Source organism: Vigna unguiculata, chromosome 11, assembly GCF_037176805.1.
Source record: "Vigna unguiculata cultivar grain cowpea cultivar isolate G323 ecotype 2 chromosome 11, ASM3717680v1, whole genome shotgun sequence".
Lineage (NCBI taxonomy): Eukaryota > Viridiplantae > Streptophyta > Magnoliopsida > Fabales > Fabaceae > Vigna > Vigna unguiculata.
In genome coordinates, this window is record NC_140802.1 from 41,561,514 (window position 1) to 41,588,842 (window position 27,329).

A 27,329-nucleotide genomic window follows, 5' to 3' on the forward strand; every position below is an offset into this window, starting at 1 on the left:
TATATATATATATTTCATTTTTAATAAATAATTACTTTTTAAAACATAAAATAATTATTTTACTAATTTTATATTTTGAGCGATTTTTTATATATTTTTTTCAATTTGACTATTACTTTTAAATTAAATTAAATTTTCTATAATAAAAAAATCTATTTAAAATTATTTTTATTTATTTTTATAATTATAATCTTTTATTATTTTCTGTTATTATTTAAAAAAAAGTAAACATACAAATCTTTAGTGTAAATAAAATAAATTATTTAGACTATATATATATATAATTGGGAAATTTAAAAATAATAAAAACAAAATTGAAAAAAATAATTATGTGACCTAAACTATTAAAATGTACTTTTTTAAACAAAAGAGATGGAGGGAGGGAAGAAGAAGAACTGGGTTTGTATTTGCAATTTTTGTATGAAGTGCGAAGCTTAAACCCCAAACCAAAACCCTAACGAGGTTGGTTCCCCATTTCCATGGCTTCTGCACCCAAATCCAAGTTCAGTGTCTATCAAAACCCTTCCTTTTCCGCGGTTCTCACTTCCAACAGTCTTCAACCTTCCAAATTCACCATCCTCTCCATCCTCTCCTTTTTTTCCGCTTCCGCATTCGCCTTTCTCGCTATCATATTCAGGTGCACACTCACACTTTCTTCTTCACGCGATTAACTACCCACTCTATATAACATTATGCACACATTGCAGGGAAAACTGCTTCATCGACATTTTGAGCTTCAGAACTTTTTCCCCTTTCACAGCTTGTAAGTGCTCAACCTCAATTTTGTTTGTTGCATTTTTTTTTAATTAGGGTAATTTGTGATTTTTGGTCCGGTTATTGAACTTCAGATTGGCTTGCCAAGACTCTACAAGCTTTAGTGGGTTTTATCTTGATTGGAACTTTTTCTGCACTCCTCAAAGTTGTGTTTCTACGTAGGGCTAGGTATGCTGGAGGTGTAGTTGCAGTTAAGCCTGTGTCTGATTCTAGCAATGGTAATAGAACTGACATTTTGCTAACCAAACATCAACTAGGACTTTTAGGAGTGAGGCAGAAGGTTGATTTGGCTCAACCTGATTCTGCCAAGAAGCCTCCCAAGTCTAAACCCCAATTGCCTTCTTCAGATTTGCTTGTTCCCCTTCATCAGCCCATTCCCAGCCCTACTCGGGGTTCTTCATCTCGCATTGATGTGGATGGTTCAAATTCTAACAGGGGTGCTGCTACTCGTTCTATTGGTACTCCCTCTAGGTCTCCAGGATCAGCATCGTTGTATCTTGCACCGGGTTTGGTTTCGCCGCCAAGGGGTCCAAATGGAGTGGATTATGTGGTTTCCAGTCCTTGGTCTAACAAGAGAGCCTCCTCTGCTAGTAAGATAACGTCAGAGGAAAAGCTGGAGAAATTCCTAGCTGAAGTGGATGAAAGGATCAATGAGTCTGCTGGAAAGATGTCTACGCCACCACCTACAGTTCCTGGTTTTGGGATAGTGAGCCCTAATACAGTTACAGGCTCATCTAATACCTCTGGAACTACAAGACTTGTGCCTCTGAGGCCTGTGAGGATGTCTCCTGGATCTCAAAAGTTTAATACTCCCCCTAAGAAGGGTGAGGGTGAATTTCCTTCACCAATGTCTATGGAAGAATCTATCCAAGCTTTTGAACATCTTGGCATCTATCCACAAATTGAACAGTGGCATGACCAACTCAGGCAATGGTTTTCTTCAGTTCTGCTCAATCCTTTGCTCAACAAGATCGAGACTAGCCACATTCAGGTTCAATTTATTCTTCATTTCTTCTTGTGTTCTTATCATGGTTAAACAATCAGAAAAGTGTTGTTTGTGAAACTCAATATATGTGTCAATACTTTTCAATGACAAAGTATGTTTGAGCTAAAATATTCATGGAGTGTTTATGGACCTCTCATTTGTGTGTTCCAATAAATGGTGTAGAACTGGTTTTGGAGAATTAATTATTGGTTAATCTACTTTCCTGATTGTGTTCATGTAAATATATTGTTAGAAAGGCTCTTGTTTGGTTAATTATTAAAAATTACTTATGATTTGATATGTTATTACCAAGAAAAAGGAGTATAAAGTATATTATTTGACTAATGTGGATTATGGTTATTAATATGTACCACAAAAAGGTTGAACATTCCACAAGTTTTATCTTTTTCTGAAATTTAAGTTCTCAATCTTAGGAGGATGAAATAATATTTGGATGAGCCATCCAAACTAAAAAAACAGTTTAAAACTAATTTTGGCATTGTATACGAACAAGCTCTTGTAAATTTATGCTAGAAGCCCATGACATCTAACATGATTGGAACATCAACCAAGTTAATTTATTCCCCCTGGGTCTAAGATTTTCACATTCATAGGTTATGCAAGCTGCTGCTAAACTTGGTATTTCTATCACAATTAGTCAAGTGGGCAATGATATGCTGTCTACTCCTGCTACTTTGCCAACAATTGACAAGAGTCAAGACTGGCAATCTGCGCTGTCTCTCAATGAAGATGGACTTCTTCATCAGTTACATTCTACACTAGTGCTGGCAATAGATTCTTCCAAATGTATGTTGCTTCACATTTGTCAATTGAATGTGATTTTTGGTCCAAATTTGATTATATATGCTGATAGCTTCTGAGCTCTTACAAATTTCTACTGGTTTATATTTGCAAACAGCCAAGTCGTTTGTATCTAATATACAGCAGTCCCCACAGCAGACTTCTTTAGTTCCTATCATGCAGGAGTGTGTGGATGCTATCACTGAACACCAAAGGCTTCAAGCCTTGGTTAAAGGAGAGTGGGTTAAAGGTTTGCTTCCTCAAAGCAGTGTTCGTGCTGATTACACTGTGCAGAGGATCCGAGGTAGACAGAATTATGGATATCTTGATTTTATTAGAGAGTAACCTTCCTTAAATTTCCTGTATAAATCGAAGCAGAACATCATTAGTCTAAGATTGGTTTTATGGCCAGCAGCATACACCAATATAACCTAACTTTAGTTACCCTGTCTTAATTTTCAGAGCTTGCGGAAGGAACCTGCTTGAAGAATTATGAGTATCTTGGAAGTGGGGAGGTTTATGATAAAAAGAATAAAAAGTGGACACTTGAGCTACCTTCTGATTCTCACTTGCTGTTGTATCTGTTCTGTGCTTTCCTAGAACATCCAAAGTGGATGTTACATGTGGATGCTTTGTCTTATGCTGGAGCTCAGTCTAGCAAAAACCCATTATTCTTGGGTGTCCTTCCCCCTAAGGAAAGGTTTCCAGAGAAATACATTGCTGTAGTGTCTACTGTCCCTTCTGTACTGCACCCTGGAGCATGTATTCTGGCAGTTGGAAAACAGGGTCCCCCAATTTTTGCCTTGTACTGGGATAAGAAACTGCAATTTTCTCTTCAGGTCAGTAATGCCTACTGTTGAGCCTTATTTTATACTATTGTTATTTAACCCTTAATACTGTTTTTTTCAATACATATTTATACTTTGTGAACTACTAAACATGATTATCCGATGGATACCAGCACTACGTTAATTTTTATATTGGTTTGCTAACAGCTCTGTATTTATATGTCAGGGAAGAACCGCACTTTGGGATTCCATTTTGCTTCTGTGCCATAAGATTAAAGTTGGGTATGGAGGTGTTATCAGGGGCATGCATCTAGGCGCTTCAGCTTTAAGCATTCTCCCAGTTATGGAAGCAGAATCCGAAGATTAAGTTCTGTATGACAAACCAGTCCCTTCTATCAACATTCCACACGCTGACTTAAACTTCTGCAACAAATTGCATTTCTTGAAGTCAGACTTTGCAGGAAAGAATACACTGGAGGTGAATTCCTTCTGATCGAGTGTTGATTTAACATTATGCTGCATCCTGTATTCTAGATGCCTTTACATTGACCAGCTAATTTCACTGTATCTGTGGGATATTGCACTGTCAAAAAGAAATTAACAATCTTTTGTATACCTGTCCTCCCCAAATGCATTCGCACAATACTTAATATTATTACTTAGGGTAAAACATGTGATATGGCTGATAAAACTAAAACAAAATCAACTACACATTAACATTTTTTTTATATTGATCAATTAAATGCCTTTACCGTCTAAAACCTTGTTTATTTACACTAACACGAGTTGATTGTTATTTCCATTATATCTTAAATATTTAGAAACGTAAAGTCTCTGTACAATTACATCGTGTACTTGACAAGCAAAAGCTTTCCGATTCTGGTGTCACATCCATTTTATTTCTAATTTTCACGCACAACACTCTCAAATCATGCGTGAGACTTTTTGATCTTGCTAGTGTGACGTGATAAAGTGGGTAACAACCAGCAATAAATGAGCAATGTAATGGTAGCCACAACCACTTCAGTGTCTATTATCATAATCCATCGGTTAGACCAGCTTAAAAAATAGTTTTCAGTGATACCTTTCGTCTCCCTTTTCAATAAAGCAAATGACAATCAAATTTAATTCAATGTGTATGAAATAGTTCACATCAATTATGCGTATAAATAAAATTTGTAAACTTGTCTTTAACGAAAATTTTTAGCTTATCCTTTTTAGTATACTTTTTCTATAAAAATATTAGTACAGTTCAACGGATTTAAATGTATTAAAATATTATAGATTTGTTACCAATTTAATCCATTATAATAATAATAACAAAAAAAAATCAATAACATGATGAATTTTCTACATTAATAATTTTTTATCAGTAAAGCTTATACTCTCTTAAAAAATAAATAGGAGAATAATAAGTAATTCAGTAAACATTCGTTTATCTTTAAGTCTATAAGATTATTTGACTTTACATTTTGTAATATATATATATATATATATATATATATATATATATATATATTTTTAACATATTTTTTATATTTATTATATATCTTTGTAACATAATATTTTATATTTTAATTATATTATATGACTCCTAATATTTTATATTGTAATATAACTTTTCAAATTTTATAAATCTATATCTTAATTAATTCCACATCAAACTCTCAATATCAAGATGCACAAATATTTACTGTACAACATTTCTTTTTCACAATGTATATTCACTCTTAATTAATGTTAGCTAATGATTTTCTATAAAAATACCAATATAAAGTATTTCCCTTCCATTAATATCATTAACTTAATTTTCTTAGATTTAATTCAGAATTCTCAAACATAAAAAACGAGAATTCACCATTAATTACTAAACCAACTTCTATATTTAACCAATATTCAATAGTAGATACGCTTCACCATCTCACTTTAAAATACAGTCGTGAAATCCGATTTTTGATTGCGCCTTAAATCACTCTCGATTTATAAGGCAAATAAATAACAATACAAGATCACTAACACTCCTAAATAATTATAGCCTCTAACTGTTACTACTAATTCTATTGAAGTATCAGGCACTCAAATGAGGTGAACTAGAAACACTGGCTGTTGGCTTGAGAATAATCTCCACTGGAAAATAACTGTAACTGCAGAACTTAAAAAATGGACGCTATGGAAGCAATGAGATAAGATGCAACAATTGTTAGAACCTATAGGGCCATACATCACAATGCACTGGTCGATCATCTCCTTGGCTTTGATAGTTTCTTTTGTTTCTTATATTGTTCATATAGCTGCAGCGATGATGCAGTCCTGTCCAGCTCTTTTCTCAACCTTTCATTTTCCTTGATGTCATGATGAACCATAAAATGGGAAATAAGTTTCCTCTGCAACTCATTGTCATCAAATGAGCTCTTAACAGTTGTAGAACCAATGGAAAGTGATGCAGCAGGGCCATTTGTTCGTCTCTTGTTCTTTAATTTTATACTGCCACTTTGTTGTGTGAAACATAATTCTTGGTCCAGAGACATTTCCTTAAAAGCTAGTTGAGGAGAGGACTTTGATAAAAGGACCTGGTTATGTGCAGTACTCATGCTTGAAATGCCTGAGGCCAGTGTCGATATAGATGGATGATAATGGCTGGACAAAATATTGAGTTCCCAAAGTACCGAGGCAAGGGCACCACTTAAATTGGGATCTGTGGAATATGGTAGATATTTCTGCATACCAAGAACGAGACAATCCATAAAAACAGACATAAAAAGGTACTCCACACTTCAATGTTTTGTAATGAAATTCACAAGTTTTGCATTTTTTTCATAGACCCTTCTACTTAAAATTCATATCCAGTTACTTTCAAAAAGAATAAGGAAGCATGCTCCCTTATTTCCCCTTTCCCTTATAATTATATCATGCTCTTGTCATTTCATTATCACTAATCTCAAAACGAAAGATCTTAGGCTTTGTATGTCAGGATTTTGAACTAATGCATTGTATTGTTACTCAATTAGCTATTCCACAATCCAAAAAAGTAATTGTAGTGCACTTTACTGTCATAGATCAGAAGGTAATTTAATAACTAGTAAGATACTGAAAGGAAATACAGGAACGACCAAATGCATTTAACCTAGCAGATGCAAATGTAACCAGATATGTAACAAAAAAGATTGCCTATTTACGCAACATATATTCTGACAAATCCTTAACCCTAAACATGCATTTAAAAGAGAATTCAACCAATGGAGGACTTCCCTGTTTTGCGATACTCAGTATAATTTCATTATTTCTTTTATTATTCTTAAAATGTGGATTTAGGCTTAACTTGATGTTTATACCAACTTATTTGTTTAAATCATATTTCTAGACAATGTAAGATCTTAAACACATTCCTCACATTGAGGGTTGGACATCTTGAACATAGGACTACATATCATAGACCTAACAAACTTAGTTAGGATAAACATTAATATCATCTTAGAATGAGTTTAAGTTTATATCAACTCCAAAAACCAACTTGTAAAATAAGATTTGCTTTCAATTAGAGACTCTATTTTAGTTATACCTAGGGATATCAACGGAGCACCTGCTAGATAAATATTCGTCCCATACCTGTATTCATATTCGTCGAGTATCCAATATGCAGGTACTCGCATAATTTTTTAATATCCATGCATACCCGTGAATATTTACAAAAAATAAATAAATATTTAACAACATATTTTAATCGTAAATTCAAATAAAATACAATACATAACATTCATAAATTTTAAACAAAGTCCAAATAACCTAATTAAATGGGTTGAATGACAGTTTACAAAGAAATGAAATTTTTTTAAAGCTAATTAATAAAAAATAACTCATTCAAAATCAATATATTAATATTTTAATCAAGTTTTTTTAATTTTTTTTAACTTAAATTAAAGTATAGCGGGTACGGGTATCCACGGGTATAGATAGTATACTATAATACATGTACACGCTCCATTAACACGCGGGTATTAAAAATATATGTATCCGTTACCCGCGGATATCCATTTACAATATCTATTTCCTATCCATTATGGGTTTTATTTGCGGATACCCGCGGGTACGAATTTTTTTTACATCCTTATTATACCTCTAGATGATTCAGATCTACAATAACTATAACTCCTTAAAAGATATCATAACATCTGCACTCTTATTGACCACCCCCTTCTCCATATTTAATTAAATTTCTCAAGCTATAAAAAAAGAGGAGAAAAAATGAAGCAAAGATTCTGCACTTGATGCAAAAAGATAACAATGACAGAAGCTTACAGGAATTGTGCCAGAAACAGAGCCTCCTCCAATGTCATTTTCCAACAAATTTCTGCACTTGACATTCTTCTGAAGGAGATGCTTTACTGTGACCAAGGCTGAAATGGGTTCAAAGGAAAACTAAATACATAAGTAAGTTTCTCTTTTCCAAATATTTCCTGTTTCTTATTACCAAAAGGTAGTAGTGAATATGAAATTGGAGGAATAAGAAGGATGGAGCATACCAGCCATGGAATCTGCTGATCCAACAGACAGTGAAAATGTTGCTAATCGTTTTATAAATGCAGCAGTCTTTTGCATGTCATGATGCTTATCATCGCACAACATTATCTTCAAAGCTTCTGCCAACACCTCTCCTTGATCTCTGTTTCATAAATATAAAGCAGGAACAGGAACAAGTTAAAAAATAAAAATTAAACTGAAAAATTTGCTAATGAGGTGCATTTCCTTGTACACACATTAAAAAGATCAAACAAGGAACAAAAATATGAAACGCATAAAACAAAAATTCAACAGTATTTTATGTTTCCATTCCATGCTTTCATTGGATGCACATGTGTGTGTCCGCATCAAGCACATATGGAATAAGATCAGTTTTCCTACAAAAGTATATATCAAAAGAACTAACTCATTCTAAAAGCACAAGAAGTTAGGTGAAAGCATGTTAGTAATTTTTATTTCCATTTCTCTAATACATTCATTCATGACAAGGGGCCCCGGGGCTCTAGGTGCCAATATCATTTTAGTTACAACATTTTCTTTAGGTGTCAATATATGCAAGCAAACTCTACCTTGGGCTAAAACTATAATTTAATTAGAAAAATGAGGGAAGATAAGACTGAATTCCTAGCCATACGGAAATGAAAAGTCTGATACCTACATCTTCTGAAAGCTTAAGGTAGCCAGGACCCACAGGATGTATTGTTCTCCAATTTGTTAACGTAGATACTAAAATTAAGTCTTAAAAAGTAGACTCTAAATCTAATTCACTTTCACAAAATCGGATTTCTAACACATTCTCCTCATACCCTCATACCAAAGAATGTACATCGGTGTAGCAATAAATATTTAAGGATGGTTTTGATAGCAAAACTAATTGCAAGTGATAAGATAAGTTCAACAAATCACGCTATAATAGATTCTGATACTATCTCAATAAGTGAATTTTAAACATAATCTCACAAAATATAATTTTTAAAGTGAGGTCGACACTCACTTATATGCTATAATTTTGTCAAATCTTTAGTCAATATAAGATATCCAAACATATACTTACTAATGAACGTAAACTAGCATGAAAGACAACACACAAGAACAAATACACGAATATCAAACCAACAGAAATGACCTATCCTGCATGTCTGGTTGATTTTCAGCAACAGAAAACACTGGATATTGGGAAAACAAATTGGAAAAAAAGGAAAATGCTGACTTCAGGATATTGTATTTTAAAACAAACCTTCCTGGCCTGTATTCAAGAACAAGATTGTAAAGATGGATAAAGAAGTCCTGTAAATCAACATTCAGGGCATCAAGATTGTTCCTCATCACTTTAAAAGCAACAATGCAGCATTGGAGACGTTCCGATACAGTCAAACATTTAGAAGACTTGTCAGAAGTGTTGCCTGAATTGCTACTTCCAGAAGCAAGTACTTTCAGATGGTTCATTAGATCACCCATGAAATCAAGGTCAATCAGATGTGAGAATTTTGCCAGTCCTTTCAGACAAGGAGCAAGTAAAGGGAGGGGTTCCACTGCAGCAGATAATGCCCCAGCGTTAGCTTCAGGCCTGAGAAAAGAAGTGAGGGAAAATTATCGAACCATCGTGACTGAAAGTGATTAATTATTATTCAAAACTTACTTAATGATCAACACAAACAAGCATTAATCAAGAAATAGACACAAGAAAATATAAACAAAAAAATAAAGTAGCTATTTCATCGAAAACAGAGTTTTATAGAAACAAGAAAACCAATATTTCCCCATGATATAGTAATAAACGCAATATAAAACACACCTGGCACCGATGGACTGCATTGTATGCTTCAAAATACGAAAGTATGTCTCAAAGACAGCAGAGAGTGTTTCAGTTTGCATCTGTTTCCTCTCCATAACATCCGGGGCAAAGGATGCAGCCTTGTAATCAGCTTCAACCTCCTCTCTCGTCTTAGAAATCAATTCTTGCCTACTTTTCTTTCTATCATTCTCCGTCAACTGATTTGATGCCTCAGAGTGTTTCCTTTTCTTACTTTTCTTATCTTTTAATTTCTGATCCTCTTCTGTCTTTCCAGACTTCAAGAGATCCTCATTAAATGAAAGGGACAAGAAAACCTGAAAAGGTATTGCAAAAAAGAAACATTACTTAACAGCTCTATCAAACATTCCACAAAAAATAAAATAAAATAGATTTCACCAAAGTAGCAACAGTACACAACTTGTTTTGTGCCCTTTAAAAGAAAAAACCTTTTTTTTATTAAAACATGTCTAAAATGGTAGAAACTGATTTTACCACAAAAGAGTGAAGTGGAAACTGTCTAGAGAAACAGAAAATTGATGAAGTATAGATTTCAAACAAAAGATACAATTATCGAGGGGGTGGGTCATACATCAACAGAATCTGGGTGCATTTGGCAGTTGTAAGCTTTAACATAATCGGCAATCAATCGAACTGCCTCAACAGTCACTTCACCCCCATGTTTACCCTCATTTGTAAAGAGTGATTTAATCGTGGAACAACAAAATTTCCTGTTGAAAAGAAACAAGAAATTTCAACTACGTAAATAGCAATAACTAGCAAGTGTCATGAAAAAAAAAAAAATCAGTACCCATATTAAGCACAAAATAATTCATAACCCACAAAGTACTGTCTTCCAAAAAGATTCAGGGATCAACGTTAAAAACAGAAGCTAAGTAAACAGTACATTATGTCTTTCTACAACTGGAGAAACTGAAATTAGAAATATGCCTGAATTTCTGATTCAGCTTCCAGGGAGAAGTGAATGATGTCACAACATAAATCATGGAATGAAACAAGATATTTCATTATGCAACTTGGCAACAAGTTCCTGTGGCAAAAGTTCATAACTGACTACATGCCTCAAGCAGTTATTATTCTTCACAATAGTTGTTTAACTCAACAAAAACACAATGATGTTATGCTAAAGCATCGAATGCAACTTCATAAATAATAACATTCTACAACTCTTTTTGACAAGGTAGGGTTTCCAAAACTATTCTGTATACTCCCCACTCCAAACCACCTCAATCACAAGAAATTAATTTGAACACACTAACAAAGGACTCAAAGGAACTTCCATTGAGAAAGAAAATGCATTTTCTTTACATTTATAAATTCCAATGACCAGTAAATCACAGACAATTTTTATGTATACCAAAGAAGGCAGTCCCAGCATTTTAAATTTTAATCCAACAAGAACCCAATTACCATAGACTTTTGGTCTAATCACCGAAATGCCAGCATACACAGTTTCCATTTCTGATGAATAAGAATAACATTTACAAAATTAATTTCATGTTTTCCATGGCAAATTCCATAAAATTCAGGAGAAAGCTTATCATAATGAAGAATCATCAACAACAAATATACAATAGAACCTTATAGCCTCATCAGTAGAGCCTATGTTTCTGATAGTAGCCTCCAACAAACTTTCACGAAAGTTGAAATGGGGATTTGCATCAAGCAAAGAACAAATACAACGAACTGCTACATGTTGAAATAAAGGCTTCTTCTCTAAGATTACCAGCCTTTGCAAATATGCCTGACAACATGACAAAAAAAATACATCTTAGAAGAATAAAGATCAACAAAGTTCATATTTTGTAACAACTTCAAACAATATATCTTAAAAAAAATTGACCAATAAAGTAGATTCAAGAAAAAAGGAAACAACCACCATCAAAAGCACAGGCACTGAAAATCATATATATGAACAGTATAACTATGATTTAGTTAAATAAAGGAATCTTAGTATTTGCAAAACATTTTAGCATGAATGTCAACCTTGTATGCTGAAAGAAGAGTAGACTCATAATAACGCATCTTTCTAACAGTCTTTGAAACCTTCATCTCTAATTCCTTTTCAGTAGGAAGCCTGATCCGATAACTGTCACATTTCATGTATTAACATGAAAGTTCAAACATTAAAAGTAGGATTAAAGTTGATTCAGAGCCAAAATAATCATAATATCGTTACATATAAATTGTGCATTATAATATATAAACTATCAGGAAATACCCAGGGACAATATCTTTGAAAACTGCCAAGAGGGATAGAAGTCCAAGCTTAACAATGGTATGGTCGTTATCTTTAGATAATTGCACCATCTCTTTCAGTAATTTAATGTTGGACTCTGGATCTGTAAGCAAGGCATTCCCCAATTCTGCAAGTTTACACTTCTTGCTTTCAAATGTCTGCTCAGCTGTAAGATCTTCCTTTACCTCAGCCTGAACAAAGTTAAGACAATATATCAAAAAATTTGCACAATATCTAGTTCAATAATTTTTAGCCTTGTAAAAGGTGTAGGCAGTTTCAACATAATATATGATATTTACAATTAATATGAAAATACAGTTAATAGGTGAACTTCTCTGGAATGTGGATCCTGTTAAATAAGAATCATAAAACACACTTTACTTAGTGAGACATACATGAAAGTAAATTAACATTAGTGTGCTGCTGGTATCATTTCTATGTTTTTAATGGATATCATTTCTCTAAATCATACAAGTGGATAGCGTTATGGGCATATAATATAACAGTATAACAGTTGAAAGATATGGAACATATCAAAGATAAATATGCATATAACAGTTAAAAGTTCAATTAGCTGACAACTTGTCAGAGGACATGAGGATGCCGGATGCAAGTTAGCATTATATTAACATTATACTAATGTGTGACACATTATTCATCAGAACATTCAAAATGTGAATATTGCATGGAATCAATTAAGACAAAATTTACTTTTGTTGTCATTCCATTTGTATTTTTTTTTTTTCACAAAACATTCCATTTGAAAATTGTTACGGTATCAGATGTGAAAAAGAAAAGGAGCTTTGAGAAACCATAAAAAAACTAGAATGGTTTTTAATTTGATTGGATAATACCAGCACTGCTGCATGTGGTGTCTCTTCCACTTCTGCTTTAGCCATTTCTTTCCCTTGTTTTTTGGCCTCTTTCTTCATTTTCTTAAGTTTGGCTCTCTTTTCAGCCTTAGTTAGCTTCACCATACCTTCATCCATATTGGTATCCTCTGCAGTTCCCTCTTCACTAAGATCATTTTCTGATACGGTCTTTGAAGCTGCAGAATTGTTGTGAGAACCCAAGCACTTGGTAAAAGATCTAAAAAAAGTAACATATTGAGATAGCAATGCATATCTTGAACACTAGATACCTGTCCGGTAATGGAGTTTTCCATCCAATGTCTTGATTGGAAGAGCATCAACACGATCAACCTGCAAACCAGTTTCTTCTTTTTCTTTCTTGAGAGCATTTTTCTGCATGCGTTTCTCATAAAGTTTCTCCAATGCATCATCTTTGGCATCAGCAACCCGTGTAACATGCCTAAGGATGTGAGAATGTCATTTCATAAGTAACATTATCATATAAAATTCACCACAACATACATTGACATGAGGTGATATGTTTCCACTTTCTATAGAATCATAGCAAACTAGTATGGGGTACCAGCAGGCCCAGATATTCTGAACCCACCAGAGTTATCTGAGGTGGAATACGAAAGAAGGAAAGAGTTAGCTATAATGATAGAAGAGTAGAATTTGAGTTGTAGCTTTTTATTAAGCAGAGAAATAGTTTCTCACATGAGCTCCTGCTCTGGGATTACAGGGTTCTCTTCTGTAATAGTTTTATTTCTATCTATAGTACAAATTTCTACCCGTATTGCATTGGGCTCCTATCACAGACTAAACAGTTACAATAAGAAGACATTTCCACACTAGACAGGTAACAGTTGCCCGCTTACCCTAAAAATTCAAATAGCAGGGTCAAGTCTGTCAGAGTACAAGAACCGATCAAAACTTGTTCTAAAGCAAAAAATTAGGAAAAGTTCTTGTTACTCTAAAGCTTATTGCTATGGAAATTTTTGAAGGATAAGTCCGCAAAAATTTTCTATCTTGATAAACGGCAAGATAAAATATTTCAGATATTTCCCCAAATTATGCACCTAATCAGTCAGACAACAAACAAAAGGTTTCAGAGAGACAAACTGTGCAAATTTATAAGTTTCCCTATTTATAAATCGTGACAAAAGCTTGAAACTTTCGCTAACCATTTACAAAAAAAAATGTAGCATAGGCAAGTAAGGGCGCCATAAAATATTATGAAAACAAGAGAACAGAGAATTGAAAGAAAGAGTCGAACTTGGTGATTGAATGGGTGTCCAAGGTGGAGAGCAAGGAGGCATAGTTGCGATTCTCTTTGATGAATTGGAGGTCTTCGTCGGAAACCTCAACCTCGTCGTCTGGAATCTCCGGCGGAAGCTCCGGTGGAAGAACGACTTTCTGCTTCTTCTTTCCCATGAATCAGTTAAGTTCGTGCAGCGTGGTAGGACTTCAGGTGGTTTGTGCTTAAGGACTCGCGTGAGAAGGAGAAGGAGAAGAAGCTGCGGTAATGGTCGAGCAAGAAGAAATTGCACGCGGCTGGTGTGTTTGTGTAACACTACGCTATCATTAACCCTGATGCAGATCTTCTTTAAAACTTCAATATTTAGTCAACTAAAGAATAACTAGAACGATATTATGTTTAAAAAAATGTGTATTATTTTTTATAATAATAAAATCAATATTATTATAAAAGTAAATTTAAATAAATTATGCAACTTATTATAGGTAATTTTCTTTTTAGATATTCATTTTATTATAATTAGTTATTTTAGTTTAAAATAATAGTTAAATTTTAAAAAATGTTAAATTTTAAAAAGAAATCACTTAAACAATAAAATTGATAAAATAAGTATTTTGACTTAAAAATATTTAAAGAATAAAATTAAAAACAAGATATATACATAAAAAATCTCTATATAATAGCAAATCATATATATTCTCCTTTTAATTTTGGTCTAATTTATTCTTGTGATAGCCTATCGTTTGCTCGTACAGTTTTTTTCATTGATATCTATTTTCTTTGAAAGATATAATCAGTTTTTATTTTATTTTATTAGAGTAATATTAATATTACTTATATGTTCTAATAATATCCAAGTGATTTTATTTATATTCAAACTAAAATAGAATTGGATAAACTTAGATACAGTTGTGAGAGATTTATTTTAATGATAATAATATTATAGAATAAGTTATAATATTAATCTCATTTTTATAAATACAACAACCCTACATTTTATAAATGCAACTTATTATAGGTAATTTTCTTTTTAGATAATCATTTTATTATAATTATCTATTTTAGTTTAAAATAATAGTTAAATTTAAAAAAATGTTAAATTTAAGAAAGAAATCACTTAAACTTATTGATAAAATAATTATTTTGATTTAAAAATATTTAAAGAATAAAATTAAAAACAAGATATATACATAAAAAATCTCTTTATATAATAGCAAATCATATATATTCTCCTTTTAATTTTGGTCTAATTTATTCTTGATAGCCTATCGTTTGCTCGTACAGTTCTTTTCATTGATATCTATTTTCTTTAAAAGATATAATCAGTTTTTTATTTTATTTTATTAGAGTAATATTAATATTACTTATGTGTTCTAATAATATCCATGTAATCTTATTTATATTCAAACTAAAATAGAATTGGATGAACTTAGATATAGTTGTGCGAGATTTATTTTAATGCTAATAATATTATAGAATAAGTTATAATATTAATCTCATTTTTATAAATACAACAACCCTACATTTTGTATATAATTATTCTCGTTCATATAGTTGATTAATATTAATACTAGTAATCAAATTAGTTTGACGATTTTCTGTGGACGAAAAAATACTACTCAAAAATCATATTAAGAGGTCCAACCCTCCTATAATTTATTTACAAAAATTCGATATTCTTTTTTCCTTTCCTACATCTCTCTTACCGTCGTGTGCACAACAAATGTTCTCAATTAGATATAAGATAGATATTATAAGAAACCTTAAACGGATACAGAACATTCCTAAGTCAAAACATTTTCTAGATATAATTTTTTTTAACTTTCAATCACATCCATGCAATTAATTACATCCGAGGGCTGAAAAGGAAAGATGAAGGAGAGGTTCCTTGTCCTTCTTTCTCCTATCAATCTCGTGCAAACAAAACACGTAGTCAGGCGTAGGCAGGCAGGGAGGCACCTCTGATGACTAAATATGTTAAAATAAATAAATAAATATCAACGTCAAGATGTGATGAGGAATGATAACACCATAACATTCTAGAAAAATGACCAACTTAAGAGAAACAATATCTTTGATTTAACTGTTGGATCTGATATGGCTAAATCATTTACAGGTTATTGCTCTCCGCAGAGACAAAAATGCTGATATAATGTCCCACCAAATTTCAAAGTTTAAACTACCATATTCGAATGATCAACTATACAATAAAAGCAGCAGTATACCTCCAGCACACCCTCTTCGAAAAATGATGGGAATAATAGCTCCAGCTTGGCCTACCAACATAAGACAATTTAGATACCAAGCACAAAGAATCATTACGACCAACATCCTTGTCGATGGGGTGGGTGCAAACATTTTGGGAGGGTAACTTGTAGCTCTGTTCCACCAGAGATGCCTTAGACCACATATATGTATTAACTGCCATTTCATGAGGACCAAAAATGCCTCTCAACTTTCTTCAGTTAATAAATACGAAATCTGGTTTTAAGAAGAGTACCTAAAGTTTTTGAGACACAAGGTCTGACTTTTACTCTGAATCTGAATCAATAGAAAGGTACAAGCGACGTCTTTGGCGAGGAAATGAGAAAGGACTATCTGACCTTTGCCTACTTGGCCTGTCAGTTCTAACATCATTCATCCCAAGGAGTAAAGAAGCTGCATAGAGAGGAATAACTAATCAAGAAAAGTACCGGAAAAATAAAAAATGCCAAAACTGCATTAATAGTCACTATCTCAGAAGTAAAAATGCAATTATCTGATAGGGAGCAGAAAAGGGGAACCGAACACAATGAGGAAAGTGAGGAAAGATGAGGAAGATGCAAAATGCATGAAAGATATGAGGAACACTAACCTCCTCAACTTTGTTTAGAGGTTAACATCCTTAGTACTATCTAGTAATAGAAGTAACCATTTAAACTTTCTATCTGTTAAGCAAATTATGAGCATTTGACTGATTTTAGGAGTAGAGTTCTAAAAAAATCATTTTTCTGTCACAAGGATATGATGCAGCAGCAGATTAACACAGCCGTATAATGTATCTTGGCAAATCCACAACTAAACATTTGAAGGTTTCTAACCATTTAACAGAAGGTATAGCAGTGCTCGATGCAAAGAAACTGAATACCCAGCTCCCAATCCTCCTTCATAGCCCCTCAAACAAACTTGATATGAAGCTTAGGAATGTACTAAAAATCACGCATGAAAGAATTAAACCCACCATCTCAAAAGACTAACTATATAATATATTTCCATCTACGATTGAGACAAAAAGATAGCAGAGGCATGCAGGTGTCCATAAAAGAAAAACCAATAAAATTTTAAGAATGCATATATTTCCACAATATATTGTAAATGTAAATGCTTATTTTATTTGCCTAAAGATGTTTGAGAAACTATTATATTTCAAATATATACGCTTACTATCTGGTAAATTTCAAAACCGTCAACCATTTTGTTCTTTTAAGTATTACTAGGATGTGCAATAAATATTCTTGTCCCAGACCTTAAATTTCTCAAGGCTAAATGCTGTGTTTTCTAACGGAATTTATATTATCAAATTATTTGATAATTTGTTATGACAAAATGTCACATTAATCTATAATCCAATATATCTTTGATGGTATATTACATATATAACAAGGAACAGGGACACTTTTTATTTTATAAAAAAACTATTTATTTCTTTTACTTTTACTGATTTAAGAAACATGGTCAATGACGCATCAAAAAAGAATATGCCCCCAATTCTGCTTCATTAATATTTGTTACTAAAAAAAGTAATAAATATTCTGATTCAGTAAGGTTAGAGAAACGAACCAGTATCATCCAAAGTATTCGTTCCAACTTCTCTGGTTGGGATTTGATGTCTAGAATTCAATCCATTTTGAGTAGAAGCATCACCATTGTTACCACCAGCCCCACCTCCAAGACTTAGGGATATCCAATCCTCCTCAGTGCAGACACCGTTAGCCACATTTGCCTGATCTCTCAATTCATTCTGCATGGATGAATCTGCTGGTCTAGTGGGGAGAAAAATTTGAAGTGAGGGATCATCACCACCAAATGCTAATGGATTGTCCACCAAACCACCATTCAAATCAGCATCCAACCGACCAGCAGAGGAATCTTGCAAGATACCACCAGATCCCAAAGCAGTATCAGGAGCTAATGCATAACCATTTAGTGATGAAGAGCAATTCACAGGACCATGTTGCAGATGGACCAATGCATCTGACACATCTGCATCAGATCCAAATAGTTGAAATCCAGGACCAGCCTGCCTTCCAGAAGGCATAGACCACAGGGAAGACATCCCAAAATCATCATCATTGGGAAAGAGTCCTAAGCATGAATTTCCACCAAGATTATGATCATCAGCGTACGAATCAACCATTACAGGTGGCTGTACAGAATAACCATCTGTAGCATCATTTTGGTTGTTCCTATACGCAATTGGAGGAGATACCAAGAGATCATTATCTTCTTCAGAATCACTAAGAACAATAACTTCTGCACCACCCACCTGAGCAGAAGTGCCATGTCCAGTATAGTCATACGTTAAATCAACATTATTGAGACACAGAGAATCCATTTCAACTCCATTTGCAGTGGAATAGTCAATATGCCCGCCACCACCCTGATTTACACTAGGATCATCACCATCCCGGCCACTTCCAGTAGCACTGCTGCTCATCGGAATAACAACCTGTTCGGGATTTCCAAAAATCGCTTTCAATTTATTACCAGAAGATGTGTTTGTGCCCTGAGGTTTACTGACTTCCCAATCTCCATTGCGATTCTTCCTGATGCCAAGTTTTAAACCAGTTGGAGTGTCAAAAACACCTTCCTGTTTGACCTGCTTCAATGCCAATGTATCCACTCTCTTCAAATCTCCATCAGCTGAAACGCATGGGGATCCATCAGGAAGATGCCACTGCGCTAGACTCCCTAATTCCTGGCGTTCACTTTCACCCTTTGTCTTCACACGCCAAGAACCATCAGGCTTCACCTCAACCTCGGTAGTTTCTTCACCACAATTTAGCATCTGTGCCACCAAATCAAATTAAATAATGGCTACATATTTTGTCAAATAGAAAATTATGAACATTAGAAACTATTATTAATTTTTTAAATAACTACCATAGAAGTGATGCGATTGAAATAAGGGTCAATGATGATATTCTCCAAAGCATAGTTTTTGAGACATACAGGACATTGCCACTGTAGAAAAAATTCAGTTCATCAGAAGATAAAAAATCAGAGGGGAGTAGACAAATCATACAACATTTGGAATCTTGCCTTCCTTGATCGTTGATTCATTTCCACGAAAACTTCAAGGTCAAAGCAACCCATGTGTATACAAGGTTTGAATCTTCCAGCAATCTTCATTCTTGAACCACTCATCTAAAATTTCGCCAAAATATAGAAAAACTGTTAGTAGGACTTCATGACTTGCCAAAATAACCCATCTATTAATGAAAGCCATACAGGACAACGAAGGTTGACACTGAAAGTATCTGAAACCACTTCCAAATCACTGTCACTATCAGCATCACCATCTGCGTTTCCGCCCCCAACACAACGACACACCCGCGCAAGAGCGTCTTCAAATAGCTCACCATCGGACTCCTTTGGAATTAAGTTTAGGATCTAGAAAACAAAGCCTCAAATATTAAACAAGTTTGCAACAGTAGCAAAAGGGAAGCAGTTTTGCGTAAAACATATTCACAACAAAGTAGGAACTAAAATCCAACACCAACATCTAAATACAGACTGTTGGTTGGCTCAAAAGTTGTCAATCAGACTTCCAGTCTGTGTTAGTAACCAATGAACTGAGAGTTAAACCAGACACAACACAAAAAAATAAAACCAGCAAACTAGGTCAAAACACATACCAGATCTATTTATTAGTAATATTTATCAATATGAAAAAATTCAGCATTCTTTTATTTTAAAAAAAAATCTCACAAGCCAGACAATTTGAAACAAAAAGAACGCCCAAGAAACGAGAAAAAAACTTCAAATATTTTAACTTGCTTTAGAATAGAAGCAACACTTCTTGAGGTTTTCTATAACATCTACCTAGGTTAAGTATGTTTAGGTGCTATTCAAAATTGACAAGAAAGATAACCATAAACCTACCTAGTTTTGTCATGTTTTAAGTTTTAAGAAATCAACTAAAAGGGACCAACATTTGAAACTCAGGCCCAATATCAGACAAGGAGATACTTCAATCTTTATTATTCCAATATCACAAGGCTAAATTAAGAAACCAACAACACTTCAAAATATTTAGCTTATATATTTATCAAGCTTAGAATGCAATCTACCTGCTGTATGCTGCGCCTTCTAACAATACGAACCCCTAAACAAAAAATGCGAGCATCGCATCCTGTTAACGAAATCTTATTAATTCCGTCTTTTGTGTATGGCGTGATCTGACAAATGAGAAATACAATAAGATATTGAATAAATCAAAAACAAACAGTATATGAACTTTTGTGTGGCAAATTTAAATAATTATACGATTCACAACTACAAATAACACAAAACATACAATTGGACCATCATCCCGGCCATTAGCTCCAAGCAACTGTGAACCAGGTCTGTTAGTTGCTCGAACAGGAACACCTGTACAAATAAAAGTCAAACCAATCGAAATAGATTTCACTATAAGGGTTTTACTTTAAAAGCTCTGTTTCCAGGTGAATAATATTCCGTGAAAATTAAAACCAGACTGCCAACATGAAACCAAATTCATTAATAGTAGGGATAGCACGACTTCAAACATACCATTGACCTGCAGGTCTGTATATTGCGGCCATTGCATCCTGAATGGAACCTTGTCATTTAGGAGCATACACCAAGCCTACTTGTCATTTTTTTCAATAAATAAGTAAAAGCATTGCACAGAAGGATATCCATTAACCCACCATGAACTGAAAATCCAAACCAACCTCAACATCAAATTCCGGTTTGGAAACCAAATCTTTGTCTGCTCTAGTAAGCTGAAATGTTCTTTCCACACTCTGCACAGGGTTGGTCCTGAACAATTTAAATAGGAATATGGTTAAGCCAGTCAAGCAGAAAGCCACATTGAAAATTATATTTTAAGCATAGACTAGATAATTATTTCACAGGGTCACTAGTTTTTGTATTGGAAAGAAAATGAAGTTTATTAGACTAGCACCACCTAATAAAAACTTAGACAAACACGGAGATACAAAAAGAAGAAAAACAAAAGGAGAAAGTCTTCACTTCTTAAACTATGTTTGGTTTCAGTTTAAGGTGCTCCGAACTCAGTTAGGAGAGGAGAGTGAACTGAATTATGTGACATGTGTGATTACACTCAAAAGTGCAATTGCACTTTGAAATTTTGCCTGAAAACTCAATATCAGTTTGCAAGACATGGTGGAAATTGCACTTTAGTCCAAACATGCACTTAATAATAATAGGTTACTTTCCTGAGTAATTCAACCACAGAACAGTATAATCAATTGTGGAATATGGTGAAAGGCCAAAATTCAACAATATAAACATACCATTGCAACCTATGGTTGCACTAAAGCAGACCTTCCTTCAAAGTTGCCTATGTCACTTTAAACAAAACTCAACAGCTAAAGAATTTTAATTAACAAAACATACATAGTAGACTGCCTCAACATTACAACCCCTACAAATAGCATAACATGACTCTGTATGTAAATCATCTAAAGAAAGCAAAGAACTTATCAAGTCAAGGAACTTGCACTTGTGCTAAAAAATTAGAAATTGACACACCACTCCAAACAAAAAGAAGCAAGCATTCAAGCCTGAATGATGAGCATCTTATTCCCTTACATGCTAGTTAAGCAACAAAAGGTACATCTAAATCCCAAGACATTCCGTTAGTAAGATCAAGAACTCAATTACATCATGTCTAATACCCACACAATGTACTCACCCATCAGTTGGATTACTGGTTGTTGTTAACTTCACAGGAAGTAAAGGGTGTGCCACTGCAACCCAAAATCTGCAACAGAGAACAGCAGAAGGAGCAAAGTTAACTGGCAAAAAAAACAGAAAAATACTAAATAATAGAATGCACAGACTATCCCTGACAATAATGACAGAATATAACAAGATAAAATAAAGGAAGAACATCCAATAAACAGAACAGAAGAATTAAATAGCCAGTTCACAGAGACAACAAAGTATCGTAACTGAAAAATTGTAAATCATAAGCAAATAATATCAACCACAAACAAACTCTTAACACTAAATTAAAAATAAAAAAGTTAAGACAAGGGAAACCTTTGAAACAAATCATTATTTCGCATCTAGCTGCCAGATAAAACAAAAAGAAAATTTGACTTACGGGTCAGCACGAGTGAGCCGACATAGTTCACAATAAAACTTATCAGGAACTGGTGGGATGCCTTCTGTAGGTTTATCTGGAATAATAACGCAACTGATGTGTTGCCACACTTGGCATCTTGGATCATCACACTGCAATATGACAAGAAAATGGAATTTCAAAATAACCATATGTAAGCAAAAGATTGGATATCTAATGAAAAGTGCACCAGATCATCAAATTGGCTAAATAAATCGTATCTGTTGTGGATGCATACAATTCTTTAGATCATAAAGAAAGAAGAAACATATTTAATGGTACACCTTGACCAAATCCTCTGTTTCCAATCTACTTCCACATAAACAGCGAATCTTTGTATCTGGCTGGAAGGAATCATCAATTTCACCTTTCACCTTTATACTACTACTATCCGATGCCCCCTGTCCCTTAGATGCTAGATCAGTGGCCCCAGATATCTGCATTTTCCTGCAAAAAAGGAAATAAACAAATGTTAATAAAATAAAAGTTAACAAAACAAGAGACAAGATAATTACAGAAAATATGGAGCACTATAACTAGCTTCAACCAGACCTAATAGTAAGTTACCAGATCATTTATGTGAGCTCAGCCAAGTGTGACTGCATGCATCAGAAGCGTACTAAAGCTAGAAAATAACATAATACAGAGTTTCGTTTCTAACACTGACCTATAGGTATCATCAACTAATTTTGCCACCTGTTCCTTTCCACCAGCATTCTTCTTAGCCCACATTTTTGAAACTGGGAAGAGCAAAAACAAATTGCTTAACTAAAAGTGGAAAGAGGAAGGATCACATGAAAATGTATTCTATGTATAAAAATCACAATTAAATCAGGTGCACAAGAATTCAAATGCATTATGATTCACTGAATTATACCACAAAGTGGCCCATAACTCCCAGAAAATACGCAATCCAGCTTTAAATACAAATGCTACAGGTGAAATAAATAAAATTTGGGGTTCATATACAAGCTCGGGGTAAAACAAGCAGCTCGAATTTATCAATAAAAAGGGAGTTAATATAGGAGCAAATTAAACAACTCTTAACAGTTTTATACCCTAATATACAACATAAAATGTATTTTTCAATGATATGTTATATTCTTTTAACTTGATATTAAATTTTCAATATTAAATTGTTTTATTCAATTATTATACTTTTTATTTTCAAATTTTGTTTATATATACATACACACACACACATATAGCTCATATATGTGTAATAGTTCCCCTTTACAAAAACCCAGTTGCATGCTGACTCAGTATGATAGTAAGAACTATGGTGCTCTCTCTCTCTCTCTCTCTCTCTCTCTCATATATATATATATATATATATATATATATATATATATATATATATATATATATATATATATATATATATATATATATATATATATATAATACTTGTACCGACATTTGAAACAATAATATACTTTATTAGTCTTTAAAACTTTTGCAGAAACCCCTCTCTATGCTATCAAGAGCTGCTTTTCTTACAAGGGGCCTGAATTCTCTAATGGAAACTCAACCTTTAGTTCCAGAACCTTCTGCCAGAGATACTTCTTTGATGGTACCACTACCCTGAATCCACACAGTCTTATTCTGCACAATCCACTTTATGCATCATTCTCCATTGAGCTTGATGATAAAATTTTCTTGCTACCGAAACAGCAGGTAAAAAGCAGAGTACCAAATCGTATCATCTTTGTAGCTTTGAAGTTATCCCTCTGATTCCAACTAAGTTTTTATCAGAAACTGATTGAGAGCTCAACATTGTCTCGGCACACTACCAACAATTAGTGAAATTCAAGATCAAATGTTCTTTTCTTGGCTTCTTTCATCTTTTTCTGAATCAATTATCACTCAAATAATTGGTTGCAAACACTCGTGTGGAGTGTGGGAAAATTGATAATTACTTTCAGAAAATTTGCTAGCAAAAGCCATGCAACTATGAACCGAACTGTGTACCACCAAGAAATCACATAAATCTATCAATCTCTGAATACCTACTTAAGACCAAAGCAGTTGTGGAGTCACTTCTAGCTGTTGTCAATCTTGACTCTTATCAATAACACATTTGTACAGTCCTTGCTGGTCTTCCACAGGAATATAATTCCTTCATCGCAATGATTCATAGCTCTGCTTTGAACGGTATATTATTCTTTTAAATGATCCTTTGTCAATTGAAATGTCAAGTCTCTTTTACTTGTGCAAGAAGCTCAATCTGAGAAGTTCAGTCAGGAGTTTCCCTCTGCTACTATAACTCGGAATATTGCATAGGCCTCCTCTATAGACCCCAACTTACCCTTCTGAGCATATATAAATGTCACTATTACATAATATATAGTTATTGAGAATTAATAGTCTTATAATTTTAAAATATTCTTAAATATTTGAAGAGTACTCAATGGTTAAATAAAAGTATACAGTATGATTATTCACAAAAAACCCTCCACAATTGTAGGACTGTTCTGGATGGAGAGTGACCCAATTTGGGTTGCAGGTCCAACACCCATTTCTCCACCATCAGCAGCCACATCGTAATCCACTATCTTTCAGAAAAATAAAAACGTGTCCAAATCCTACTACAGCCCCAAACTTAGGAAGAAAACACTCTTTGCGTAGAGTTTGCCAAACCAGAAGTTGAGATCACCTCTGCCTCACAGGAAGTTACTGACGTCAGTCCAACCAGAAAACAAAAAAGAAATTCATGCCTCCACTTCTGTGGCAAAAATGACCACAAAACATGTGGCTACCATCAAAACAGTTCATTGGGAGTGTCAGGATGCCACTTCCGCTACACTGTAATCACAGCACTATTGTGTGTGATTAACAACTAGATTCAATGCATATTTCTAAGAGCATATATTGTGTAAATTTTAAATGTACAGGCACAATCACAACCCAAACAAACATTGTGAAGATAGACTAACTAAATGTATAAGATAGAATTAGACCCAAAGGTTGAGTTGTGTGTGTCTGTGCATGTGTATAATTTTACCTTGTTCATCTGAGAGTACAGATAATATTCGATCAACAAGATCCTACAAAAAGAAACACCGGCATCATTACATAATACCAAAACTCCAAGACAGCGATCTAAATCCAGAAATTAAAAGGAAATAATACACGGAGACCAACCTAAAATACTAAAACAACAATGTAAAAGCATAAAGGATTCATCACAGAAAAAAACTCAGAAATAAAAACAGTAGACATGGTACTATTTTTATTATCTCACCTGCTTCTTCCCCTGCTTTGAAAGGTGCAACTGAGTGAGCACATCTTTGAGCTCTTTAATACGAAAATAGTTCAATTTTTCCTACAGGAGATTCAATTGATCAGAAAAGTATAATTGCATAACTCAATATTAACACAACATAGAACCCAATACTCAAATAAAAACACACAAAAAAAAGAACCAAATATATCACTGAAGTTTGCAGAGGTAATGCAAATGAACCTCTAGTATATCTATATGCCAACTATACATAGTACATGACAAAAACTGAATACCTAAAGATTATTCAACCATGGAATTACATTGCCCACAAATTATTCAATAATAATCAATCACAGCATAAATAATATCAAATCAGAATACTAAGCAGTTAAAATCACAGGAAAAATAATACCAGTCACAGAATAAGTAAATAATACATTACCAAACCTATAAAGAACAAAAAAAAAATACAAATCCAACAATTGAACAAGGCACAGTTATGCAGTGAAAAGTCCTCCATTATCCGTGCAAACAAAGTCAGTTTCCAAAACAAACAATTCTCTCGTATTTAATCTCTAAACCTCTCGAACTTCTCTGATCACCAAAAGAAATCAAAATTATAATCTGCATCAATGATTTATTGATAAGTACAAAGCAAAGTGAATTTGCAATCCCATGCACAATCAGCTAGTTCCAAAGGAATTGTAGTGAAAGGAAAGTGATCAATTGTACTATCTACACATCAATCCAGAAAGTGTGTTAGAGTCCATAAAGTGAAAAAGTAAGAGATGCGTGGTACACCTTAACGCTGGGTACCAAATCCATGGCGTCAAACCGAATAATTTGGTGGAAAGAGAATCAGGAGAATCACGAAACGAAGAATCGACGACGAAGCTAACACATAGCGGCCCCAACAGCACTCGGTCTGCTAAAATCAAATTAAGAAAATAAGAATTAACAGAATTAGACAATTAGGGAAGTGTCGAAATTGGAAATGAAAGAGAGATAGATTGTTGGAAGGAGGAAGCGAGGAATAGGAATCACTGACCATAGAAACGAGGGTTGGGGATGGCGATTAGGGTTTGGAAGAGAGGGAGGTTAACACCGACTTTCTTTGTGTTGCACACGGTTTGTGTTGTGTGGCGTTGTGTTGGGGGTGGGTGGTTTGCTTTGCGTGTTCTTTTGACCGAGGAGACTCCAAACAAAACCAGAACCAATCTCTTTCTCTCTCTCCACTTACAAAATTCGGACCCATTGCGGATTATCCAATTCAGTTTTTGCTGCAACATGTCCGGGTTCGGGTTGGGTGTGCTCACGTGCACAGGAAGCATATGTCGACCACATATCCGAAATAAATAATAATAATAAATATTGAGTAAGGTGAACACATCAATGAACTTCCAACTAAATAGGCGCTCTAGAATCATCCAAAATTTTAAGTTTTTTTTTTTTTTATCGTGACTTTCTCCTAAATTTTGTATAAATTAAAATCGCTTTTAAGAATTAGTATTTTAGGTTGAATTTTATTTTCAAAATAAATTAACTTAGAGTTCTGTTTTATTTGTGTACTCTCAATCTTGAGTTGACCATTGACTCACCTAACCAATGCTTAATCATCCTCTGACTAACCTATGAATATGTATTTAGGACTATATGAAATATGTGATATATCTCATGTAAGTTTTATTAAGTGTAAGTT

General features: G+C 33.8%; 3 protein-coding genes across 10 annotated transcripts; 1 reads left to right on the forward strand and 2 right to left on the reverse strand.

Moving 5' to 3' along the window:
* The first annotated feature begins 371 nt into the window (after window positions 1-371).
* Window positions 372-3,963, forward strand: LOC114168246 (cytochrome B561, amino-terminal protein). Its single transcript, XM_028052997.2, has 7 exons — window positions 372-637; window positions 708-763; window positions 849-1,765; window positions 2,374-2,566; window positions 2,679-2,864; window positions 3,023-3,399; window positions 3,575-3,963. Exons 1-7 carry the CDS (start codon window positions 480-482, stop codon window positions 3,713-3,715), a joined length of 2,028 nt encoding a protein of 675 aa, XP_027908798.1. The 5' UTR covers window positions 372-479; the 3' UTR covers window positions 3,716-3,963.
* A 1,249-nt stretch (window positions 3,964-5,212) lies between these two features.
* Window positions 5,213-14,359, reverse strand: LOC114169492 (binding protein). The gene is made up of 12 exons (XM_028054665.2): window positions 14,046-14,359; window positions 13,060-13,229; window positions 12,773-12,966; window positions 11,901-12,109; window positions 11,666-11,768; window positions 11,260-11,423; window positions 10,251-10,389; window positions 9,662-9,975; window positions 9,104-9,433; window positions 7,869-8,008; window positions 7,645-7,742; window positions 5,213-6,065 (listed from the first exon to the last, which is right to left on the reverse strand). Exons 1-12 carry the CDS (start codon window positions 14,201-14,203, stop codon window positions 5,589-5,591), a joined length of 2,496 nt encoding a protein of 831 aa, XP_027910466.2. The 5' UTR covers window positions 14,204-14,359; the 3' UTR covers window positions 5,213-5,588.
* Window positions 14,360-15,640: 1,281 nt separating this feature from the next.
* SIZ1 (DNA-binding protein with MIZ/SP-RING zinc finger, PHD-finger and SAP domain-containing protein) lies at window positions 15,641-26,850 on the reverse strand. 8 transcript variants are annotated; one of them, XR_003601131.2, is made up of 19 exons: window positions 26,679-26,850; window positions 26,432-26,555; window positions 25,649-25,729; window positions 25,409-25,451; window positions 23,072-23,144; window positions 22,689-22,851; window positions 22,387-22,517; window positions 21,973-22,041; window positions 20,987-21,074; window positions 20,823-20,898; window positions 20,587-20,660; window positions 20,360-20,467; window positions 19,518-19,679; window positions 19,329-19,433; window positions 19,170-19,250; window positions 17,847-19,074; window positions 16,528-16,685; window positions 16,253-16,448; window positions 15,641-15,995 (listed from the first exon to the last, which is right to left on the reverse strand). XR_003601131.2 is itself a non-coding variant. In XM_028056288.2 (18 exons), exons 2-17 carry the CDS (start codon window positions 26,453-26,455, stop codon window positions 16,558-16,560), a joined length of 2,634 nt encoding a protein of 877 aa, XP_027912089.1. In that variant the 5' UTR covers window positions 26,456-26,555; window positions 26,679-26,850; the 3' UTR covers window positions 16,084-16,448; window positions 16,528-16,557. The 8 variants fall into 8 exon arrangements, 3 of the variants coding, with proteins under 3 accessions (XP_027912089.1, XP_027912088.1, XP_027912090.1); XR_003601133.2 differs by lacking the exon at window positions 15,641-15,995 and adding an exon at window positions 17,108-17,215 and having other exon boundaries at window positions 16,084-16,448; XR_014986370.1 differs by having other exon boundaries at window positions 15,641-15,930; window positions 16,253-16,685.
* Between the last annotated feature and the right edge of the window lie 479 nt (window positions 26,851-27,329).